At 40.0% G+C, this 22,336-nt stretch overlaps 1 protein-coding gene across 2 annotated transcripts in view; it reads left to right on the top strand.

The window, feature by feature from the left end:
* Positions 1 to 605: 605 nt before the first annotated feature.
* THBS2 (thrombospondin 2) overlaps positions 606 to 22,336 on the top strand; it is a 32,564-nt gene continuing 10,833 nt past the window's right edge. The window contains exons 1-16 of one of the 2 annotated variants that reach the window (XM_042025165.1): positions 606 to 859; positions 1,988 to 2,062; positions 2,977 to 3,533; positions 5,034 to 5,118; positions 9,050 to 9,243; positions 10,033 to 10,173; positions 10,421 to 10,517; positions 11,239 to 11,409; positions 12,236 to 12,412; positions 13,153 to 13,326; positions 13,769 to 13,896; positions 14,002 to 14,154; positions 15,205 to 15,423; positions 18,488 to 18,595; positions 20,366 to 20,525; positions 21,972 to 22,090. In XM_042025165.1, the coding sequence (XP_041881099.1) occupies positions 853 to 859; positions 1,988 to 2,062; positions 2,977 to 3,533; positions 5,034 to 5,118; positions 9,050 to 9,243; positions 10,033 to 10,173; positions 10,421 to 10,517; positions 11,239 to 11,409; positions 12,236 to 12,412; positions 13,153 to 13,326; positions 13,769 to 13,896; positions 14,002 to 14,154; positions 15,205 to 15,423; positions 18,488 to 18,595; positions 20,366 to 20,525; positions 21,972 to 22,090 (2,565 nt within the window). In that variant the 5' untranslated portion in view covers positions 606 to 852. Of the gene's footprint in view, positions 860 to 1,109; positions 1,354 to 1,987; positions 2,063 to 2,976; positions 3,534 to 5,033; positions 5,119 to 9,049; positions 9,244 to 10,032; positions 10,174 to 10,420; positions 10,518 to 11,238; positions 11,410 to 12,235; positions 12,413 to 13,152; positions 13,327 to 13,768; positions 13,897 to 14,001; positions 14,155 to 15,204; positions 15,424 to 18,487; positions 18,596 to 20,365; positions 20,526 to 21,971; positions 22,091 to 22,336 lie in introns of those variants that run through there. The other variant, XM_042025166.1, reaches the window with a different exon arrangement.

Genomic DNA, 22,336 nt, shown 5'->3' with positions numbered 1-22,336 from the left:
TCTTGCGCAGAAAAGCGGGACCGAGGTGTTGGGCTCACTTGAGAAGCTGCTGACTGCCCTGCAATGAGCACTTTGCCAGCTGACCAAGGAACGTGACCGGGGCAAGTCTCGGGTTTGGTCTGTTGTACAATTTAAAAATAAAAAAGGATAAAAATGATAGAACTGAGCCCTTGAGAAGGCCGGTTTTTGCCGCGGTGGCGGCAGGAGCACCGAGCTCTCTGGCTACAAGTGCTCCCGGGGGAGCCGGGCCGGCCGAAGGGGCCGAGGATACGCTTCTCGCTCGCGGGAACCGGGCTCGGGACGCCCCGACGGCGGGGCCCGGCCGCGCCCCTGTCCCCGCTGCGGGGCCTGGCGCCGCCTCCCGGGGGCTCTGCCGCGCTCGGCCCCCGCCACACCGACAGCAGGCTCCCCTCCCGCCCCTCCGCGCCGCTCCGCTCCCCGGGGGGAGGCCGCTGCCGCCCTGCCCGCCTCCCGCACCGCCCCTGCACCGCCCGCCAGGGGCGGGCCCGGGCCCGCGATGGCCCCGCAGGTAGGCGAGGTGGGGAGGGGGCGGCGGGGGGTTATGTCACCGCCGCGGAGGGGCGAGCCGGGGGCGCGCCCCGGCGCCGCTGATTGACAGCGGGGCCCGGCCCGCAGCCCATAAAGGCGTCGGCGCGGGGCGCGGGGCCGAGGAGGGACTTGTGACGGTGTCGACAGCGGCGGCAGCATCGCGTCGCATCGCATCGCATCGCATCGCGTCGCATCGCATCGCATCGCATCGCATCGCATCGCATCGCATCGCATCGCATCGCATCGCGCTCCACTCCCGACCGACCTCTCCCCGCAGAGCCCCAGCGCACCGTCGGCTCCCCGATGCCAGGTGAGGCGCAAGGCGGGGAGGTGCCGTGCCCGCCGCGAAGCCCCCTCGGGGGACGGAGGAGGCTGTCAGCCCGCTCCCCCGCCGGCCTCTCGGAACTCGCTGTGGGCAGCCGCCCCGCTGCCGACCCCGCGGGGACTCGGGGTGCGAGGTGAGGGGAGCAGCCGCGGGACAGGCGGGTGTGCGGCACCTGCCCGCAGCAGCCCTGCCGCCGCCGCGCCCGCCGTCCGGGCACGGTCTGTTCCGCCGGGAACCGCTGAGTTCGAGAGGCGAGAGAGGCATCCTGGCCGCTGCCGGTAGTTGGCTGTAGCGGTGGTACCCTGGGGATGCCAGGTAATAGGAGTTCCCGTAGGACAAAGAAAATGTAGACAGAAAGCGCTGGCGGCATCCCTGCGTCCTTGCAAAAATGTGTGGAGTTGGCAGTGCTGAAGCTATTTGGCTGAACCCAGAGAACTGGACTTCTACACATTCCGGGGAATGCTTCTGCTCCATTCATTGTGAGTTGAGACACATATGGAGATGCAATTACGTGGTTTATAACTGCACAGTGCTACAGGGCAAACCCAGCATCACGTTAAGAGTCACTTTATCTAGCTATGGTTGGGTACAGAGGATTGTATATATATGGAAGAGAGAGGAGTTTGTATCATGGTGCTAAAAAAGGTACTGACAAGTACCCCTATTACTCAGAACCATCATCTAGTTTAGATCTCATTATCCTACAAGGATTTGTGGCTAAATATTGTGCTCCAAAGTAAAGATGTGCTAGCAATAAGCTGTATCTCCTGTAGTGTCATATGCTTTCTATGCCAGCTACTGAAATGTAATGGAGAAAATAAGAATTCATATGTTTTCTGTATGACTTTCCTTTTTTTTTTTTTTTTTTATTAAGGACATTTTCATTAAAAGGATCTTTAACTTTTATAATTTCTCTTCCCTTCATCTGATGTAACATTTTACTTCTGCCATCAAGAATAGACCCAGAATAAATATTACAAGAATCAGTCAAAATAAAAATTCTGATTTTATATGTATAGTTGCTGTTTATGGCATTTCATGAGGAAAATTGCACTATTTATAGTTGATAAATATTATTTCCTCAATACTTACTACTTTTTGATTTATTCATAGGAGTTATGCTGAAGAGGAGAGGGTTGTTGTGGCTTGCTGTCTTGATAACCCTGTGGGTTTCATCAAATGCTCAGGGTAAGTTCAAACACTTCTTAACTGGATACAGAGTAACTCCCAAAGTTAAAAGTCGTTGTAAATGTTGGCTTACCTGAACTACAGTGGGAAAAGTAATAAGAAAGGAATTTTTTAGAAGTGCCTGGGATATTTGTGGTAGATATACCTTGCCAATGCTGAATGAAGATTTCTCAATATATCTCAAAATTACTTTTTTTAGAAATTTTTGATTAATATGTGTATAATCCCAGAAATAATTGATATACTTTTCTATGTGGTGGAAATGTATGGTGAAAGTAGCATAGACAGAATCACTGTGTGGGATGAATATTTTAAAAAGATAGAGGTGGAGAAATAGACATCTACAGATGAGATAGAAGTAGAATACAAATTGGCACAATGCCAGATCCTCATTTACACCTCACCTATTGGTTGAAGTCTTTAAAAAGCAAATCTCTTTTTTGCGGTCATCATGTAGGCACACGGATCCTCATAATTTGATTTCCATTATCTGGTAATCAAAAGATAGGAATTGCCTCAAATTCCTTATCCATTCATATAAATTAAAATATTTAATGGATAAATTGCTACAGGCATCCATGTGTAGGCATATATGTGGCATATAGCATATATATATACAAGTACCTACTATATAGTGCTAGAAAATATGAAGCCATACATATAAATATATAATCAAAAGTATTTGTACACGTAGAAGAAGAGAATTGTCATGGAAATGAAAATGTTGGGTAGTAAATATGATTCACTTGCCTGCTAGCAGGAACAGTTCCATTTGTGGAAGTGGGAAAGTACTGGGTTTACTCTGCTGGTCCTTAATGTCTGTCATATAATTGCGGTTACTAATTATAGTGTACAGAGCTGTTTCTTGTAAGACTTTCTGTAGATGCATTGTCACACACTGTTAACTTTTTCAGATGGTGACAAGGAAGAGGAGACTACCTTCGATTTACTTCAAGTCAGTAGCATAAACCGAAAGACAATTGGAGCAAAGGTGTTCCGGGGCCCAGACCCCACTATGCCAGCATATCGTTTCATTCGGTTTGACCATATACCTCCATGTAAACCGGAGAAATTAAAAAAGATCATAAAACTAATACGGCAGAATGAGGGCTTTATCCTTTCAGCCACTCTGAGGCAGGACAGGCAATCTAGAGGCACTATCCTTGCTTTAGAGGGTCCCGGCATCAGTGAGAGGCAGTTTGAGATCATTTCCAATGGCCGGGCCAACACCCTGGACCTTATCTATTGGGTGGATGGCTTCCAGAACGTGATTTCCCTGGAAGACGTGGACCTTGCTGACTCACAGTGGAAGAACCTCACCGTGCAGATAACAGGGGAGAACTACAACCTCTACGTTGGCTGTGACCTTATTGACAGCTTCATCCTGGAGGAGCCTTTCTATGAGCAGCTGAAAGCAGAGAGCAGCAGGCTGTACTTGGCGAAGGGTTCCACTCGGGAGAATCATTTCAGGGTAGGTGACGTGGAGAAGCTGGGGTCTCTGGTGTGGTAAGAAGGTAACTGCAAGTAGTTTGGGAAGATGCAGTAGGTGCAGTTTTGTTCTCCCAATGCCTCTTGGATTTGATGGGGTCACAGGTGTTCCCAAGCAGACTTTCTTCAGAGTGTGTTTTTATTAATTGCTGGATCTGTGTTGTGTCATTTTGGGGTTCCTGAAAGCAAAGGCCTGGCAAACCAAAGTCTAAATCCAGGAAAAGTGTGAAAAACCAATTTTTGGGCTTTCCTATACATCCCTTTTCTTTTCCAGATGTAAGTCTTCTAGAGATGTTGGGTTTTTGTGGTGATTTGTAGAATTCTTTGCAAATTTCTTGAAGAACTGGTTTTCCATTGAAATATATCTATTCAAATAATGAGAACATGTCAATATTTTTGCTTTTTATTTGAAAGAAGAAGGAAAAAAAGAATTTTTAATGGAGCTGAAGCATGTGGTATTGTTCCATCCTGTAACAGAACATCCTGGTTTGCCATTTTGAACATTTCTTTTCAATTTAAATCAAAAAAAGAGGAAAATGTTGAAAAAGTAAATAGAATAAAGAGTTTTGATCAGTACTGTAAATGAGATTCTTTTTCTTTTTGTGAAAAACATTTGAGATGAAATACTTATAAGCTTTCTGATTTTCCTATCAAATGAAAACAACCTTCTGCCTCATATCATACAGTGATATGATCTGGCCCAACAGCTTTAAGGATGGCTTCTTTTCTCTCACAGCTGATATCAAACTGGAACTCATGGCTCCAAAAATTTCAAAAAGCCATTTTTTTCTCATCATGTTGTGCCATCTTGTTTTCAGGCAGAGCCTGACATGCTGGAGGGATGACCAGTTTTGGCAGGGACGTCAGAAGTTCTTGCCCACAGCCTCTCCATTCCTGCCTCCATGACTAACTCACTCCACCAGTAGTGCTCATACAACTGTTTCTGAAGATGTACTGTTAAGTGGCTCACTGAAATAATCTGGTTTTTAATTACTTTTTTCTTCTTTGAGGATTTTTTTCCCCAAGTGAAATAGATACGTGTCTGGTTTTAGAGTGTTGTCTCAGGGTAGCATCAGCACAACTGAGAAAGCAGTGAACTATGGTGCATGGGAATAACTGGCTAAGGATGGAAGTGTGATGGTGCAGGAAAGTTGGCTTTGACCGTATGACAAATGTCTTGTAGAACTACAATCTAAAATTCACTATGGAAATGGAGATTTGAGCTCTTAGTGGATTAATATCTTTTAATGTGGCATGTTTCAGAACATACCTAGCTTTGTGGCTTATAGCACTGAAATTGTATATAACAAAGCTATAACCACTTCTGTTTCTGTGTCTCAGGTTTAATGCCTTGTAGATTGTTTTTTATATATCTGCTTATGTCTGAATCTAGTCAGTAGCATGGGATTGAAACAGGAAAGTTATTAGTTACTCAAAAATTGATCTTACTGTTTTTAATTGCTATTTAAAATTATCATTACAGGGTCTTTTGCAAAATATTCAATTAATCTTTGGTACTTCAATAGAGGATGTTCTGCGTAAGAAAGGATGCCAGAGAAGCCAGTCAAGTAAGGCTTTTGTTGTCTTGTTAACACTGTTCAATATTAATACTGTGAAATATTTAATAATGTGAGAGCTAGAAATGTCAGCAGTGACTTATCGTCCTAAAACTATGCAACAGATCCCTTTGAAATGAAAAGTAGAATGAGTTAATTTTTGGTGGTAATGGGAACTTATATGTTTATATGATGTCATTTCTACTCTCCAGTCTATTATTTTAGTTTGGTTGCTTAGGTCCATAACTCTGAGTCTCTAAGTTGGGAAAAAAAATGTTGAGCAAGAAATTAGTAGAAATGGAAGGAAAAAATGCATATGTATGAAAATATATATTTTCTTACATGAGTTTTCTGTAATTCTTTGAGCACGAGATGGGTAATGGTTCTGAATTCTGCTTCTGACTGTCAATGGGCCCACAAACTAGTCTGCCATTCTTAAAGACACTGAATTCATTGGCTGAAAGAGGCTTTGGGTTTGAATCCCGAAATATTGTTAATGAAAACATCCTCAGGAAAATAAGAAATCAAAGGAAGAGGTAGGGAAGGCATGTATGTTATGGGCTGACGTGTTCTTGTTAGTCCAGTTCATGCTTACCCCGCCAGGAGGGGAGCACTCTGTGTGTAGGCGTGTAGTGGATTCCTCATAAAAGAATTAGGATTATTTGTCAAATGTGTCCTAAAGTTTTGTACTCAAGCTCATAGGAGGTGCTGACTGTTTTACTTCCCAGTGCTTGTAGCTGACAATAATTCTCAGTAAAGAATTATTTAGCAAATAATTCAATTCACAGTATTTTTACTTTTACTTTGCAACACGAAGAGAACGCTACAAGATGGAAATTTCTTGTGCAGGAACAGAAGGGAATAAATAGCACAGTAAGGCCATCAAAATTATTTAAGAGGTTTGTTATGTGCATGTCTGATTCTGACATTGCCTATCCAGCTTAATTACATACTCACAGAATGGGTCAGGTTGAAAAGGACCACAGGGCGTCATTGGTGTAACCTCTCTGCTCAGGCAGGGTCATCCTAGATCACATTTCACAGGATTATATCTGGATGGTTCTTGAATATCTCCAGTGAGGGAGACTCCACAACCTCTCTGGGCAACTGTTCCAGTGCTTAGTCACCCACACAGTAAAGAAGTTCCTCATGTTCAGGTGGAACTTCCTGTGTATCAGTATCTGCCCATTGCTTCTTGTGCTATTGCTTGGCACCACTGAACAGAGCCTGGCTCCATCCTCTTGGCACCCTCTCTTTAGATATTTATACACATTGATGAGGTCCCCTCTCAGTTGTCTCTCCTTGAGGCTGAATATGCCCAGCTCCTTCAGCCTTTCCTCAAAAGAGGGAGGCTCCAATCCTTTAATTACCTTTGTAGTCCTTGGCTGGACTCAATCCAGGAGCTCCATATCTTTCTTGTACTGAGGAGCCCAGAATTAGACACAGCACTTCAAATGTGGCTGAGGATGAGGAGAGGGGCAGAATGGTTCTTTTCTGCCCATGTCTCCAGCCTATCAAGATCTTTATGGAGGTCTGTACAGCCCTCTGGGCTAGTGGTCACTCCTCCCAGCTTTGTGTCATCAGTGAGCTTGCTGAGGAGGCATCTGTCCCTTCATCCAAGTCATTGATGCATGGTTTAAACAATACTGGGCCCAGTACTGAAATTTGGGGGGACGCTGCTAAGGTCAATTACCACAGTTGAAAAGCCATGAGTGAAGTTACTGACCACAAGATACATATTTTCCCACTTTGGTGGCTCACTTGTTGAGCTGAAGTACAGGCATTAAGATGACATATTTTTGTGTTAATGTTCCATAACAGCAAGGCAGATGTTACAAATGAAGGTCCCTCAGCCCTGAGGACACAACAAGAGACAGGACTGTGTTTTCCCAATGTATCTTTAAGCCTAATATGGGAATGTGACATACAGTGAAATGGTGGCTTGGGAATGCTGTTTGGTTAAGGGTAGAAAAGTATGCCTGTGGCATAGTGGCTGCAAATCCTTTAGGCAGGATTTATACACTGCACTGGATAGGAAAGATAACAAAACCACACCTAAATAGGCACATCAATAAAATCCCTTCCTGAGTTATATCAACAGAATGACATTTGCATATGTGAGAGGATGCACATTTTACTCTTCTGGTTTCTCATTTTAAAGATAATCATGTGGTCCTTAGGAAATTAGCAGGAAGTCAGCAACAGAGAACTGATTTCCCAGTGATCCCCAGGCATCTTCTTTCAGTCATTGCCAAGTACCAGTAGGAAGTGAGGATTTAGTTCTTCTAACATAGTTTTGGTTTGTGTTTCCTGCTGAGATTGCAATTTTATTGATGTCCTCAGAATGTTCTGGTCAAGGCACACTCCATGTTGGCTTGAAAAATATGAAATTAATGATCTGAGAAGTGCTATGGGGGGATCTGAGAAATCTAATGTTTCAATGTGGTAGGAAAATTGCATTCTTTCCAGGGAATCAAAAACCAGCTGAAATAAACTGTTATGACACAGAGAGTTCTGAGCTGCTATGTGGTTTTCTTCCATCCTGTAAAAGAGGCTGGACAATTGCTTCAACTTTGGAAAACTGTGAATAATTTTTTGTAGACCTTGGCTAGGTGCAGATGTTTCATAGCTAATTTAAAAGCACATCAAGCCAATAATTTTAAGTTTGGTTGAGAAGTAATCACTTAATGTCATATTGTGGGTTGGTTATTTGTTCTTTTATTTTTAGCCTTCCAAATGAATGAAGAATACTTTCCTCCTGTTTTCATGTACTTCTTTGTTTAAATATAACACTTTACATTGTATGGTAAAGCACCAAATCAAGCCCTTAACATCTCTGAAGCTTGGCCACCTTTGGTGATTTGTCAACACTGAATGGTGTTGGGGTTTTGAAGCATATGTTTTATGGCACATGTTCCTGTGCTGATTTCTTCTTTTTAAATTGCTGTATCCTTTGCTTGTCTTTTCTCTTTGGTAACCTTGAGCTATTCCAACGTCACTAAATCTGGTAAATAAGTCTTTGTTGAGAGATAGGGTAGTGTGGACTTCTGTACAGCTGATACCAAATTTGAGTGTATCATGGAGTCCTTAGAGAAAGCTTCCATGGAATCCATAAGACATTTACCTGATAGACATTTAAATGCTTAACAGAACGTAGACTGTTTTATGTAGTTTTCTATGTGCTTTTTTCTTATTAATTACAAATCAAGCTTTCTTTATGTTATTTTTCAGGAATGTGCTGTAGATAGGGACGTGTTTTAAAATTATATTAGAACATGTCCAGTTCTCCCTGTCAAATGCATGCAAAGTTCTGTTTTAGTTACAATCTGCCTTTTGGAGGAGGGTTTGAAATGACAAATCAAATAATCAGTCTGATCTTAGCTTGACCTCCATTTCACTTCAGAATGAAACTACTGTTATAACAGCTCCTCTTAGCTTAACACTGGGCAGTGCAATATAGAGCAGCCCAAAGTCTGGTATACATTGCATAATGGTCCAAATTTGATCCAACCATGGAATTTATGGACGGAACAAGGACAACAACTTTCTGCAAGGAAACTCTTTTTCCTGCCTTTTTCCCTGCCTTGAATGAACAAATCTGAATCCTTTTATGTCTGAGTGGCTAAATGGGTTTGCTTTTTTGATACTGTGTTCTTTTGTTAGCCTTCTTCATAAATGAATGTGTTGCAGTGCCAACAATTTTAAAGTGAGGGCCATGTGAGACACAGCTTGGCTCTTAATTTTGAAAAGGGAAAGCCTATAATTGGAACCAGCTGACATCTAACTCCTCTTTTATTCATGGGTTTAATAAGCATGAAGCTGTGCCAAAATAGATGTGTTTAAACCCTACCCATGGGTGCCAATCTGTGATTTCAGCAGGAATCTGTAATCTGTGGAAGAGCTTTGTATATGCTTCTCTTCTCTTTCATTCTCTTGCTACCAGCTGAAGTGAACACCATCAACGAGAGCACTGAGATCCTTCATTTGAGCCCTGCTGTCACAACCGAGTATGTGGGTGAGAAACCGGAGAAGGCCGAATTCTGTGACCGCTCCTGTGAAGAGCTGGGATCAATGTTCACAGAGCTCACCGGCCTGCGCATCGTGGTGAACAACTTGGCTGATAACCTCCAAAAAGTGGTAGGTACCTGTAAATCTGGAGAACTGACAGAGGTCTGCTGTGCAGTGCTCTTTCCTTACTTATTTTGTGCCCGGGCAGTTAATAGAGATTTCTGTATTACATATGAACACTTGTTAGTATATCTACATAATGTAAAGATGTCCTCTTTTCATTGTGACTAGTTTGGTATTTCTCGAGTATAACACTTTCATCAAGACTTGGTTTTCACAGACTGGGTTTAAAAGAGCACACACACATGCACTCATACACAGGGGAAATCCTCCTAAAGGTTTGGAAATTGAAAGCTATCAATCCCAACCTTGCCTGCATACTGTTAAAGCCTTGTTACCATGTTTGCAACATTTATGAATGCATCAGTAAGTGGCTACATGGGGTACCTAAACTGTAAGTACATGTATGGGATTTTTATAGTTGAAGTATGATGGTGATGTTTTGCTGAAGTCTGCCCCTCTTCTTATTCTGAATCAGCTAATTATTTCGGAAGGAATTTTATTGCTATGCCATATGTCTCAGGATTAAAATCTTCTCATCTAAAGATGGGCTGTACTAGAGGAAAGCAAAACGACTAAGAAGAGATTTCCCTTAGTATCGTGTGACTGTTTTTTACCATTGCTAGAAGAATTGCTATGCAGGACTACAATACTTGAGATCATCTTCCTTATCTACATAAATATGTAAAAATACTTTTTTTAATGGAAAAATTAAGTCCAGTGGTGTCTCAGTTTTGTCTATTTAAAACAGTTTGCTTATGAAATACACAACTTGTTTTCATTAACTCTGTCTTCTAGTCTGAAGAGAACCAAATTATGTGGGAACTGATTGGGCCTAACAAAACACTGAAGAGCCAACCAGTTTGCTGGCAGGATGGCCGTGTATTCGCAGATAATGAAAGCTGGATTGTAGATAGCTGCACCAAGTGCGTTTGCCAGGTAAGGTTTTGGAAACCTTTTTCTCTGCAGAAATGGACAGTGGGTTTAATCCAGCTCATCTGTCCAGGTCAGGTCGTATTTACTTAGAGTTTGGCCGAACTTCATGACATTTATAAAAAGTAGTCCCCATGTCCAGGGTAGTTAGATCAAATCAAAACATTTCCACACATGAAACTTCTCCAGATGCCCACCTTCATTTACCTCTGTCTGTGAGCATAAATCAGTAAGTTGATTTCTTTGCCTTTAGGATTCCAAAATTGTGTGCAATCAGATCACCTGCCCAGCAGTCTCCTGTGCTGATCCAGCTTTTGTTGAAGGTGAATGCTGTCCAGTCTGCTCTCACTGTGAGTATTTAGCTGAGGAGAAAGACAGATAGTCTTTGGCATTATTTAAAATCACTACTAGTGTTTTTGAAAGCTCAAAACAAGCAAGATGTCAAGGCGGGTAAGATCAAATATAAAACTTTTATGTGTACAAAGATCATATGAAGTAACTTGGGTGCCTGAAGTTACCCCCTGAAGGACTTGGTCTGTCCTCATTGATTATATTGGTTGCTTAGAATTAACATGATAACCTGCCTAGCTACCTTGGGCATAAACTGTTGAAAGCATGCTTCGCGCCAGTCATATTTCACGTTTTTTTGCCCATTCAAAGCATAGGGCATATTCTTACAATGTGCTCTTGATCATGTTCACCATTATGTAGCTTTTAAAGGTGGGGCCACATCTCATCATACTGACCTATATTCTGAAGGCAAGGGCCATTTGGACTCAGTTTTGGGCTTGGTTCATTCTAGAGATAAGATGTTCTTCCTCCAAAGATCAGTGCTTCATGCAAACACACTGCACACAAGTTCATGAAGATCCAGGATTCTTACCTGAACTAACCTCTCATTATATTACACCATAATTCCCTTACTTCAGCAGCAGCTTGGGAAAGCAAAATTAGGAGAGATCTAAATGTTAAAGTACATATTCTACAGAGAAAAAGAAGTGAGTATCTTCTAAATAGGGTAATAGAGCAACTTTGAAAACTAAGCAGTTTTTCTTGCCTTTTGCTCCGCAGCTGATGACAGTGAGGAGGGCTGGTCACCATGGTCAGACTGGACAAAGTGCTCAGTTACCTGTGGCTCTGGGACTCAGATGCGAGGAAGGTCGTGTGATGTCACCAGGAGTGCTTGCACAGGCCCACACATCCAAACAAGGATGTGCAGCTTTAAGAAATGTGACCATCGCAGTAAGTAATAAAATTTCTTCTTTTTTAAAAGCTTCTTTGGACATCTCAAAGCAAAACCAAGCTAAGTCAGGATAGTATGTACTTGAGAAATCCTATATGCACAATTAAAGTAGCTGTCATTAGATTCGTTGTCATTTTTCCCCTTTCGAATATTCCTCCCTTTCCTGACAATTTAATAGGTATGTACATTTTGGGCTCAGCTATGTTAAAAAAAAAGATGATGAGTGATCCTTTTTTAACATTATGAACTGGAGTCTTTTGTTTGAACTCAGTTTGGAGACAACCCTCAGTTCGTAACGATGATATACGGGGCTGTGTTTACACCTGCCATTCATTGATTGTTGGACCATTCCATTAACTTAGTTGTGTTTAGGAATACAATAATCATGGAAGATTTTTGCAAAATATCAAACTGCTTTTATATTTAAGGCACTTAAAAGGATGCTATTCCAGAAGTGTAATTAATACTATTGCAGGTACCTGCGATATCCGGGCTAATATAGTATGTAAGGCAGTATCTAGCAGCTGGGACTGCTAGATGTCCAAATGTGCATTTTGAACAAGTGTTTGTTTCACTGGAAAAGTTTATTTTTAAGTAAAATGTATAAAATAATTGTTAGTAATACACTGGTTACTGAAATTCCTAAGAAAGCTGTTCTTGAGTACCTGAGCTGGCATGCTGGGCTTTGTAAGTGAAATGGTGGGAAAGAGATGGGACATTCATCAGATGTGGTGAGAGGCTCATTAGAAGGCTAACTTCTCAAGTGAGTTTGTATTAGTGCTCAAGGTGGGCTGTTTGCTTGAGTTTTGCTCTTTTCTTTGGCAGTACGTCAAGATGGTGGCTGGAGTCATTGGTCTCCCTGGTCTTCCTGTTCAGTAACCTGTGGTGTAGGAAATATCACCCGCATCCGCCTCTGCAATTCTCCTATTCCCCAGATGGGTGGGAAAAACTGTGTGGGAAATGGGCGTGAAACGGAGAAGTGTGAGAAGGCTCCATGTCCAGGTATGTCTGTGGTCTTGAATCAAAAGTAACACAATAATATTCCAGCTGAATTCCTTCTCTTTATTTAGATCTAAATGACAGTGAATTTCTATGACGGAAAATATAATTCTATCTTGCGAGTGAAATAACACACAAGGATGCTTTGAAAATGAGGACAACAATGCAGTCAGAGGTTCTGTAAACCTTCCAAGTTATAATTTGGCTTTAAATATTAAGAGTTAGAGAAATTTCCATTTTAGTGATATATCTCTGCATATCAAAAATAAACACTTCCTTTCTAAAAGGAAGCTGTCTCTGTACTTGTTCAGAATAGACATAGAATCCCCCAATAGTCAGATTTCTTTGAAATTGTGCATGCATTTTTTATACATTCAACACAATTTTTATTATAATTCTTTCTTATTCATCTACATTTTTAAGCCATTTTTAGAGACCTTTCATTCCACACACTTTCACTTCCCTTTCATATAATTTTTCCTCCCTTTTTTCTCTTTGCATATCCAGTTGGCATGGCATGCTGTTTTGAATTATTGGCCAAAAAATGCCTATGAAGCAGTTGGGTATTTTTCATTTGTTTGTTTCTGAAATACTGCTATCTCAGTGCAAACATCTGCCAACATCTTTCTATGTACGTAGCAAGAAACTGTCTCTAGCCAGGGATCTGATGAAGGGTTGTTGTCATTGGCACCAGATGTCCCCACTTTATTGCCTGTGATGCTCTTCTTTTCTGCATATCTTAGTGAACGGCCAGTGGGGTCCTTGGTCTCCGTGGTCTGCCTGCACTGTTACCTGTGGAGGAGGAATTCGTGAGCGGTCTCGCCTCTGTAACAGTCCAGAGCCACAGTATGGAGGAAAGCCATGCGTGGGAGATACCAAGCAGCATGATATGTGCAATAAGAAGGATTGCCCAATTGGTTGGTATTCATTCTTTATTCAGTCTGAGCAATTATTGTTGCTGTTATCTTTTTAATGGGTAATTTATGAAGTGACACTACAGGAGTCTGCTAACTATACCTTTGTTTCTGGAGAGGACATTTAACTATTTTGAGTACTGTTTTGTGGGATTTTATATATATTCTCAATAATGACTTCTTGAACAAGTATACCTTTCTTAAATAGGGATTCAACGTGATGTAATGTATTCAAGCAGATGTAGCAATCCATAATCTTTTCATATTAAATCAATAGTACTTAGTCTTAAATGCACTTAATAACTCTAATTTTAGGGGTTTTATAAGAATCTGTTGCATCAAGTGTGGTTTAAGCTAATGATCAGAGAATACCTGTTTCTTAAATGAAGTTTTACATGCCTTTTATCCTCCTTACTTAATTTACAGTTTTGTTTGTATTTGCCAGATGGGTGTTTGTCAAATCCTTGCTTTCCTGGAGCAGAATGCAACAGTTATCCAGATGGGTCTTGGTCATGTGGGGCATGCCCAGCAGGATACCTTGGCAATGGTACCGTCTGTGAGGATCTTGATGAGGTATTGACTTTGTTTCCATTAACACCAGGCAATCACCATGAAAAATTAATATTTGGGAATTACACAGCCATCTAATTTTTTCCTTCTTTCTTTCCTTACCTGCAGTGTATAGCTGTGTCAGATGTTTGCTTTAAAGTGAATCAGGTCCATCGCTGTGTGAACACAAACCCGGGTTTCCACTGCTTGCCGTGTCCTCCACGCTATAAAGGAAGTCAGCCCTATGGAGTAGGGCTGGAAATTGCCAAGACAGAGAAGCAAGTAAGTGAAGTTGAAGGGAATTTGATGGCTTTGAGTAATTCTCATTTGAAATATCTTTTAATGATGGCATGTGATAAACTTGGATATCAAACAAAAATGGCCTGAAATAAATAACTGGTGTTCCAGAGTATTTTTGTTTTGAGTAACAAAACACTGAATTTGGGATTGGCTTTTTTAAGGGTTTGATTTTCTTTAGGCATCTGCACAGTTGTACCAAATGAGCCTAAAATTCCAGGAGCAAACATTTCCCTGCTTTGCACTCCTTTCTCCAAGGTTTACATACCTATTCTGGAGAGTGGAAATGGAAGAATTAGGATTGTTTTTTTCATAAATATAACGCTGTTAATGTCAGTGTTATCAGACACATCTGAAGTTCTCAGTCCCTAAATTCCATTGGGCCAAAATTTATCAGCAGTGAAGGACAGCAGGAAGTGGAAGTGAGATTGAAGACTACAGTTTTCTAGACAAGACAAAAATGTTAAAGCGGAAGTCATGGGATGCCTTCTCTTTGTTGCTGTTGAATCAATCTGTGGTTAGCTCAGCTTTTGAATTCTACATGTAAACCATCTGTGTAAGATTCTCAAATACTGGCAATGAAAAATATAGTGATAAGCAAGGGGTAACAAAAACCTACATGAGGTCAACACAAGAATTCCTTAGGGTCTCTTTGATTTAAGAAAATAAGGTAGTCCTTTTATACTGTCAGGCAGAACACTAAAGAAAAGAGGTCAGTAAAATCTACTTTCTGTTGCAGTTAGTTTCTGGGGTTTAATGACATCTGGAAGAAGGCAGATACAGTGGTGAAATTGTTAACCACTTTAATTACTTTTTAAATAATGTCCAATTTTTCCTGTGGTTTCTTTTAATTACTTTCATTGTACATATTTGTTGGAATTGTGAACTGACAGAGCAGTATGATTTACTAACCACAATTAAAACAAAGTTCCTGTCTTCAGACTTCTAAATAACGGGTCTGATTTTGATAAAGTTGAGGCACACACAGCTGGCTGTGATTATCAAGTTTCAGTGAATATGCTCCATCATTTATAGGTCTGTGAACCTGAGAATCCATGCAAGGACAAGACACACAGCTGCCATAAGTCTGCAGACTGCATCTATCTGGGCCATTTCAGTGATCCAATGTACAAATGTGAATGTAGGACAGGGTATGCTGGTGATGGACGCATCTGTGGTGAGGATTCAGATTTGGATGGCTGGCCTAACAACAACTTGGTCTGTGCTGCTAATGCAACATACCACTGTGTGAAGGTGGGTGAAAAAGGTTGATAAAAATACCACGCATTAACAAAATGTTCTCTTTTTCCTAAGTAGTAGTGAGTAACGCTTTTAATTCTTGATGCTGGTAGTTGCTTTCAGTAAGCTTTTGACTGTTACAGCATGCTCATTTTCTAGGAGATGCTGTGGAATGTGTATTCACTTAATCTGGTAAAATACTGTAAGGGATTCTCAAAATTAAATCCAGAGTCCTCTGCTTTGGATTTCTTCCTATGCAGAATTGGATGATTGGGATGCCTGTGAATGGAGTTAGCACACTGAGCAGGAATTACCTAAAGCATGGGTGTGAAGCACACAGCTAGAGAGAACCAAACAGGGATTTGGGGGCCCAGGTGAGTGTGAAATCCTACCTGCAGGACTTGTAAAAAGACACTGACAGCCATGCAAGGGCTACACTTCTAAAAGCTCTCTTGAACTACTCCTTCCTTTCAAAGAGTTAAACAGACCACATGCTGTGAAAACTGGATTCAGAGCCTGAGATAATTTTTGGCAATAGGAGCCTAAGAGAGGAATGAATGTGAATAATTAGAGGGGTTCTCCTTATTGCAAAAGCTCACAGGAACAGGATGAGAGATTCAGCCTCTCTCACCCTTCAGAGATGTGAAGTCCTAGCTCTCACTCTTCCAAGCGTGACCTGCCTGCAACCATTGGCTCTACACCTGGCAACTGGGACTTGTCCAGTCTTGCTGTGCAGCTGGGATGTTGTAGTGAGCAATGAAAGATTACTAGACCAATGAGAAAATCAGCATCAGGGAGCCTGAAAATGGTGGCATGTAGCTTCAGTAGGGTGTGTCCACCATGGTATGTTCCCTGGGACCTGGTTTGGTGCTCATCTGAAGCACACAGTAAGTCCTTCTTGGTTTCACAGCCTGAGGTTCCTTCCAGTGGGAATTGCTCAAAAATGGTGAGCCTCCTTGTAGGTCTCATCCCGATGCAGTTATACTGCTGTATGAAACCAGGCTGAAAGTTGTTCCAGGTCCACCAGTTTAACAATGGCCCAAACAGCTGAGGGACAAAGGCACTTCCTGACAGGCAATTCCCTGGATCTTTGTTCTGAGCGGTGGCCTTGCTGGTGGTTGAATGACAGCCACAGTACAGAGGGGCATACACTGTTTGCAACAGCAAATTAAGTAACTTGGATGGAGGAGTTTTGTCTGAGAAGAAGACATATGCAGGTGTTCAGTTTTAAACACCTACCTATGGGACCACTGACAACACTGGATTACCTGTATATGTTCACTAGGCAGATGCTCAAGTATTTTGCTGATCAGTCATGGCTCTCAGGGCAAGCTTTCTCTTCTGAGGTTTTTGAGGGCTTCTTTTCCCAGACCTGAAACATTTTTTGTTTCTTCTCCGTGCTAAAGTGATCTACTTATAAACATTCTTGAAGTTCTAGCACAAAACCTTCTGCTTAAAAAAATGAGGAAAGAAATGCAAACTACTACTATAGTGGTTAAAACAAATACAGACCAAGAGGCTAGGAAAGTTTGAAATCAGGTTGTTTGAGGGAATAAGTTACTTGTGTGAATCTGGGCTCTGTTATCTGAAGAGTTTCAGATATGGATGGAAATTTGGACCTCAAATGTAGGTCTTCCTCACGGTAATTGATGTCTGCTCATTGTGGATTCAGCCAACTCAGCTGTTGCAGTTCTTATAGCCTTCTTTCACTTCCTGTCATCAGAATTTCCAATGTGTTCACTCATGATGTAACACAAAGCACTAGTTTTGATTAAACACAGCATGCTGAACTCATTCAGGAAAAACTTGTTTCTAAAGATTGTTTCATGTTTTTTGTAATGTGTTGATCTAATAGGCACAAGTACTTCATTTAAGGGGATCCCTCCACCCACCAAAAAAACCCCATTAAATATACCACAAATTTTCAGGCCCTTATATTCTTTACAAAATATCCTAGTTGAGTAATTTGATTTTTAAAAGCTTCTTTTCTTGAGCTGATAATGATTGAAAATTAACTTACTCTTGTGACTAATTTCTTTCATTGTTTCAAAATTTTTTTTGTATCACTGGTAACCAATGTCGAGGTCAACAGTCAAGACTCTTCGCAGGTATTTGGTAAAAATTTTGGGTGTTTGATTCTTATCACAAAATTTTCAATTTTCTTAAGTTGTCTGTACTTTTAGAACCACTGAGATTGAAAACGTAACTATAATATTACTTTTTTAGAGTATGTGTTACAAAAAAGATATTTCTGGACTCTATTGACAGATTCAGTTTTGGGTGAGGTAGATCTGGAATGTGAGCAAAAATGAGAATAATAGAGTGTGTTTTCAGAGATGTATTTATTCACAGCAAGTGGTCGAATTGCAATCCATTTTAGCTGGTTTTAGTATTTTTAAGAACTCATGTTAAAAGTTTGGCAAGCAATTTACTTCTTATTTTTCAGCGTAACTTAAGAATTGCTTATTTAAAATAATCATTCTTTACAAAGCTGTTATGCAAAATAAAGAGATCCATTTGTCTTTTATTTTTAAAGACATGGGAGTGCAGAGGTACTGTTTTGCAGAACAGTATAAAGACACTTTTTTCAAAATTTTCTTATAGTGTTCCCCTTCATTAATGTGCAGTACTTTCCATTGCTGTGTAGTGGCTTTCCATGTGAACAACTGTTTCTGAAGACCTTCTCTTGGCTTGTATCTTTATTTTTCTGGCAACCAAATCTGGCCATTTTTTACATAAGCTTCAAACATATCTCATGAATTGTCTATTAAAAGTTCATGTAAGCATGCATGTCTGTGTGTGTGGTGTGTTTGTTCTCTGATAGTTTCCTCTAAAATTTACTAGAAAAGTCACTTGAATAGCAGCTGGGAAATAGAATTATTTGCAGATGTGTTTTACTTTACAATATGAAAGCAGCAAATGAGTACTATCTTTGGCAGAAAACAAACAGGCACTTTAAAAAGTACTTTGCTGATTGCTCTTATTTTATATTCTCTGGTGTACCATATCTACTCCTCTGCCCGGGCAAGTTACTCTGACATAATGTAAACATAATGCATTGATTATTTCTTTTGACCAGGATAACTGCCCCCTTCTGCCTAACTCTGGCCAAGAAGACTTTGATAAAGATGGCAAAGGAGATGCCTGTGATGAAGACGATGACAATGATGGTGTTGAAGATGACAAAGTAAGAGGTGTATCTGTCTGCAGTACACTTGACCTAAACATCTGGTTTTAAGGAAAAACATTACAATAGATGTAAACTTTATCGTTCAGAGCTTCAGCTGAGTTATTCTGCACTTCCTTCCCTGAATGATGGGTAGTGCAGAGTAAAGCTGTGTTCAGTCAAAGGAAAGTAGTACTGTGCAGAGCAAAGCAGCCCGGGGAACCCTAGGAACTATGTTCTCTGTATCAGTTTTGTGTTCAATTATGTACATGAAAACAGTTTAATGGAAAGTGGTGTTGGATTTTTTATATTGTAATGACAAGTCTATGGTATTTGAAAAGCTGGTAAATGTTACATATATGATGTTATTTTCATTAATTGTAACCTGTTTCTAAAACAACTATAAACACAGCCAGTATCAAGGGGAAATGATGGGAGGAAAATACCTAGCCTGGTTCATACTTTCCTTCAGATCTGCCCAGAAGACAAATTCATTTACCTGCAGAACCTAAAAGATAGACAGTCTAAAACTGTTACCTTGTACAATCAACAGAAAGACAGAGGCACTTTCAGAGTGTGCTTCACCCTGGCTTTTCTGAGCATGTTTAGGATGAGTTGGTATTAGAATTTTACTCTTCCTCTTTGTTCCCTTCAGAGGGAACCTAGATGCTCCAGAGCTTCAGATGGTTAAAGCTGGGTAAGAGCTTTGTTCATTTGGTGTCTGTTTGGAAAATTTAAAAAAAACCTCAAAGAATCATTTGATAAAGTAATATGATTTAGTATGTATATTTTTTAAAATTGTAGCTAGAAGTTATTTGATGAACAGCATAAGATTTTGACTGGCCTCTATATGTTGCCCTTGATTATACGAAACGTATTTCTGGGGAATTTAAAATATTGTGCTAAAAAATTATTTCCCGGTAAATGTTGGTTTTTTTCTCTTTAGCAGAGAAAAAGTAGTTTAAAGATTTTTTCATTATGTCTCCCTTCAGATTGCATGACACTGATGTAGCCCTCACACCCACTGTTTTGGTTTTTTTTCTTTCTTCTTTGCATTTCACAAAGTACTTTCTCATGCCTGTGCAAAAGTCCATGTGTAATTGGGAATGTGTGAAACATGAGAATTCTTCTTCTGGCAGATTTTGAAATTCAAATGATAGGAAGGTTTCAAAAGTCCATTAAAAGGAATGGTCTCAGGGAAAAATATTTTTGATAAATGACAGTATTTCATTTTAACATTTTTAAAAACTTTTTACATTTTATTATTGTGCTCAATAGAACACAACCAACAAAAAGTCAGTACTTGTTTAAATTGAAAAATCAAAATATGTGATATAAACTTGAAAATACTGATATTAGTCTGTTCCAAAAAAGTCAGAGTAACAATTCTAGTTGGGTTTTTATTGTTTTTCAAAAATTATAAAATGCAGCTGAAGTTGGCCTGATTTTGCAACATGTTCTGTTTTTTTTTTTCTAAAGTACATGTACCAGTGATACACCTTTATTTATATATCTGAGTACAGATCCAGTTTAAAATGCCTGTTGCTCTCCTTGTGAGATATGGAACACAATTCACATGTTTTGTACGAAACAGACACTGAGCCAGGCTGTCCAGATGCCATCCTGTTACCACCAAGATCTTCAGTATAGGTACAGCTTGTCCATTGAAAAAATAATGGATTAATATTTGATTTTTGAACTCTATCCAAGATGAACAGGAGTTACCACTTCATAGTGTGCTCTCATGAGTTGTGATTTATATTGTGAAATCTTCTATTTTTTCTTTCCTAGGACAATTGCCCTCTTCTGTTCAACCCTCGTCAGTTTGATTATGACAAGGATGAAGTTGGTGACCGCTGTGATAATTGCCCCTATGTGCACAACCCTGCTCAGATTGACACAGACAACAATGGGGAGGGTGACTCATGTGCTGTGGACATTGATGGAGATGGTATGATTTCACTTTTGAGAATTAGGTGCTGTTCCACAAGTGCACTTTATGTCCAGTAAGATGGGCTACCTGCTTTTGTATGTGGAATAAAATTGGGTCTAGCAGCTCAAAGACAGAGAACGCTGAAGTTATCTGTCCTGTGTAGTATAGTTGCCCATACAGTCCCTAAATGACTACAGTTAATATTATTAAAGAATAAATCACAGCGAGTCTTTATCAGTGTAAACTTAAAAAAGAAAAATGTTTCCTTCATCTGTATTCCAAAGTAATCAGGGCCTAATATGACACTTGTGTTGACCTTTCTTTTTAGGGAGGGAAAAGAACATCAGAACATTCACGCAGCTAAGACAATATCCATAGTAATCTGCTTTTCCATGAATGTATGCAAAGCTCACAGTAATCCAAATACACATTTTTTTGTATGTTTTAAAATATTGTTAAAAATGTTTATTTCGTCTACCAGTACATTCCTATATAACCCTAATTTGGTCAGAATTAAGAAGGGGGAAAACCACTTAAATATAGTTCAAAAATCATATCCCTGCAGCATTTCAAATGTGTGAGGATCCAGAAATACTAAAAGATGAATAAATCTAGCTTTGCATTTTCCTCAATAATGTTTAAAACTTTTGGATGCTTATCTGACTTTAGCTTCTGAACATTTTGAAATCCTCACATCCTTCTTCTGATTGTCAGGTTCATATTAGTACTTATGTTAGTTCTGCATTTGAAGAAAAATCCAATCATATGTTATTGGCTGAAAGATTATGCAAATATCCAGGGACCATGTAATATAGGAAATGGTTGTATCCTTGTATCTTTCCCAGACAGATACGCCAACATGTGTTTGCTTCTTTTCATCTTATTATAATTTTGAAGTAAATTGTTGGGTTTATAGTAAAGTTTCCTGAGGAGGTACAGTTTCTTTTGAAAATTTGTCATGCTATACAGTTAATGATGCACATGTTCTGGTAAAATTAAGTTATTAAATGCTGAGGCAGCTGAATATTAATACAGTTGTTTCTCTACCAAACTTCAGAATTTTGAACCTGATATAGCTGTGTGTTCTGTGGCATTTCTTAGAGTGGGGGAAGAAAATCCAAACCAAATTATTTAAAAAGAAAAATACTCTACCCCTTTATCTGTTATTCTGTGAAAAATGACTAAATTCTTTGGACATGATCAGCCCTTATTGTAGCAAAATTCTATAGAAAGATGGACACAGAAGACTTTATCATAGCAAGAAAAATGGAATTGATGCCATAATTTTTCTTTCAATTAGTCTTAACTATTTCATTTTGTAGCAATGATGTTGTAGCAGCCAAAAAGCTTATGAACCCCTTAAGAGCCGTGCTTCATTACTGGTGACTCCTACAGTCTATGGCCGTCTGTGTTGGATGTTGTATCATTTTGATTTTTTCAATATTTTGTTGTTTTTTCCCCCAGACATTTTTAATGAACGAGATAATTGTCCTTACGTCTACAACACAGACCAGAGTGATACAGATGGTGATGGAGTTGGTGATCAGTGTGATAATTGTCCATTGATGCATAATCCAGACCAGGTAAGTGATGAAAACAGTTTCCTTAATGGCAACATCAGAACAAGGGCAGAGAAAAGAACACAGGAATTGCTATCAGTCCCTGTACTGGACAGCTGAAGAGATGGATCTATATTGCTCACTTTCACATCTCACGTTGTGAGATCTCTTTGTCTCAGATGAAAGGGAAGTACAGTGGTGACTCCTTTAATGCATCTGCAAATAAAGCCCTGCCCTGCAATATCTTGGGGACCAAATCTTACCCACTGA

Source organism: Corvus kubaryi, unplaced genomic scaffold, assembly GCF_017639235.1.
Source record: "Corvus kubaryi isolate FWS band 111438036 unplaced genomic scaffold, C.kubaryi_AGA036_p1.0 37266, whole genome shotgun sequence".
Classification (NCBI taxonomy): Eukaryota; Metazoa; Chordata; class Aves; order Passeriformes; family Corvidae; genus Corvus; species Corvus kubaryi.
This window is presented reverse-complemented; position numbering and strand designations above follow the sequence as displayed.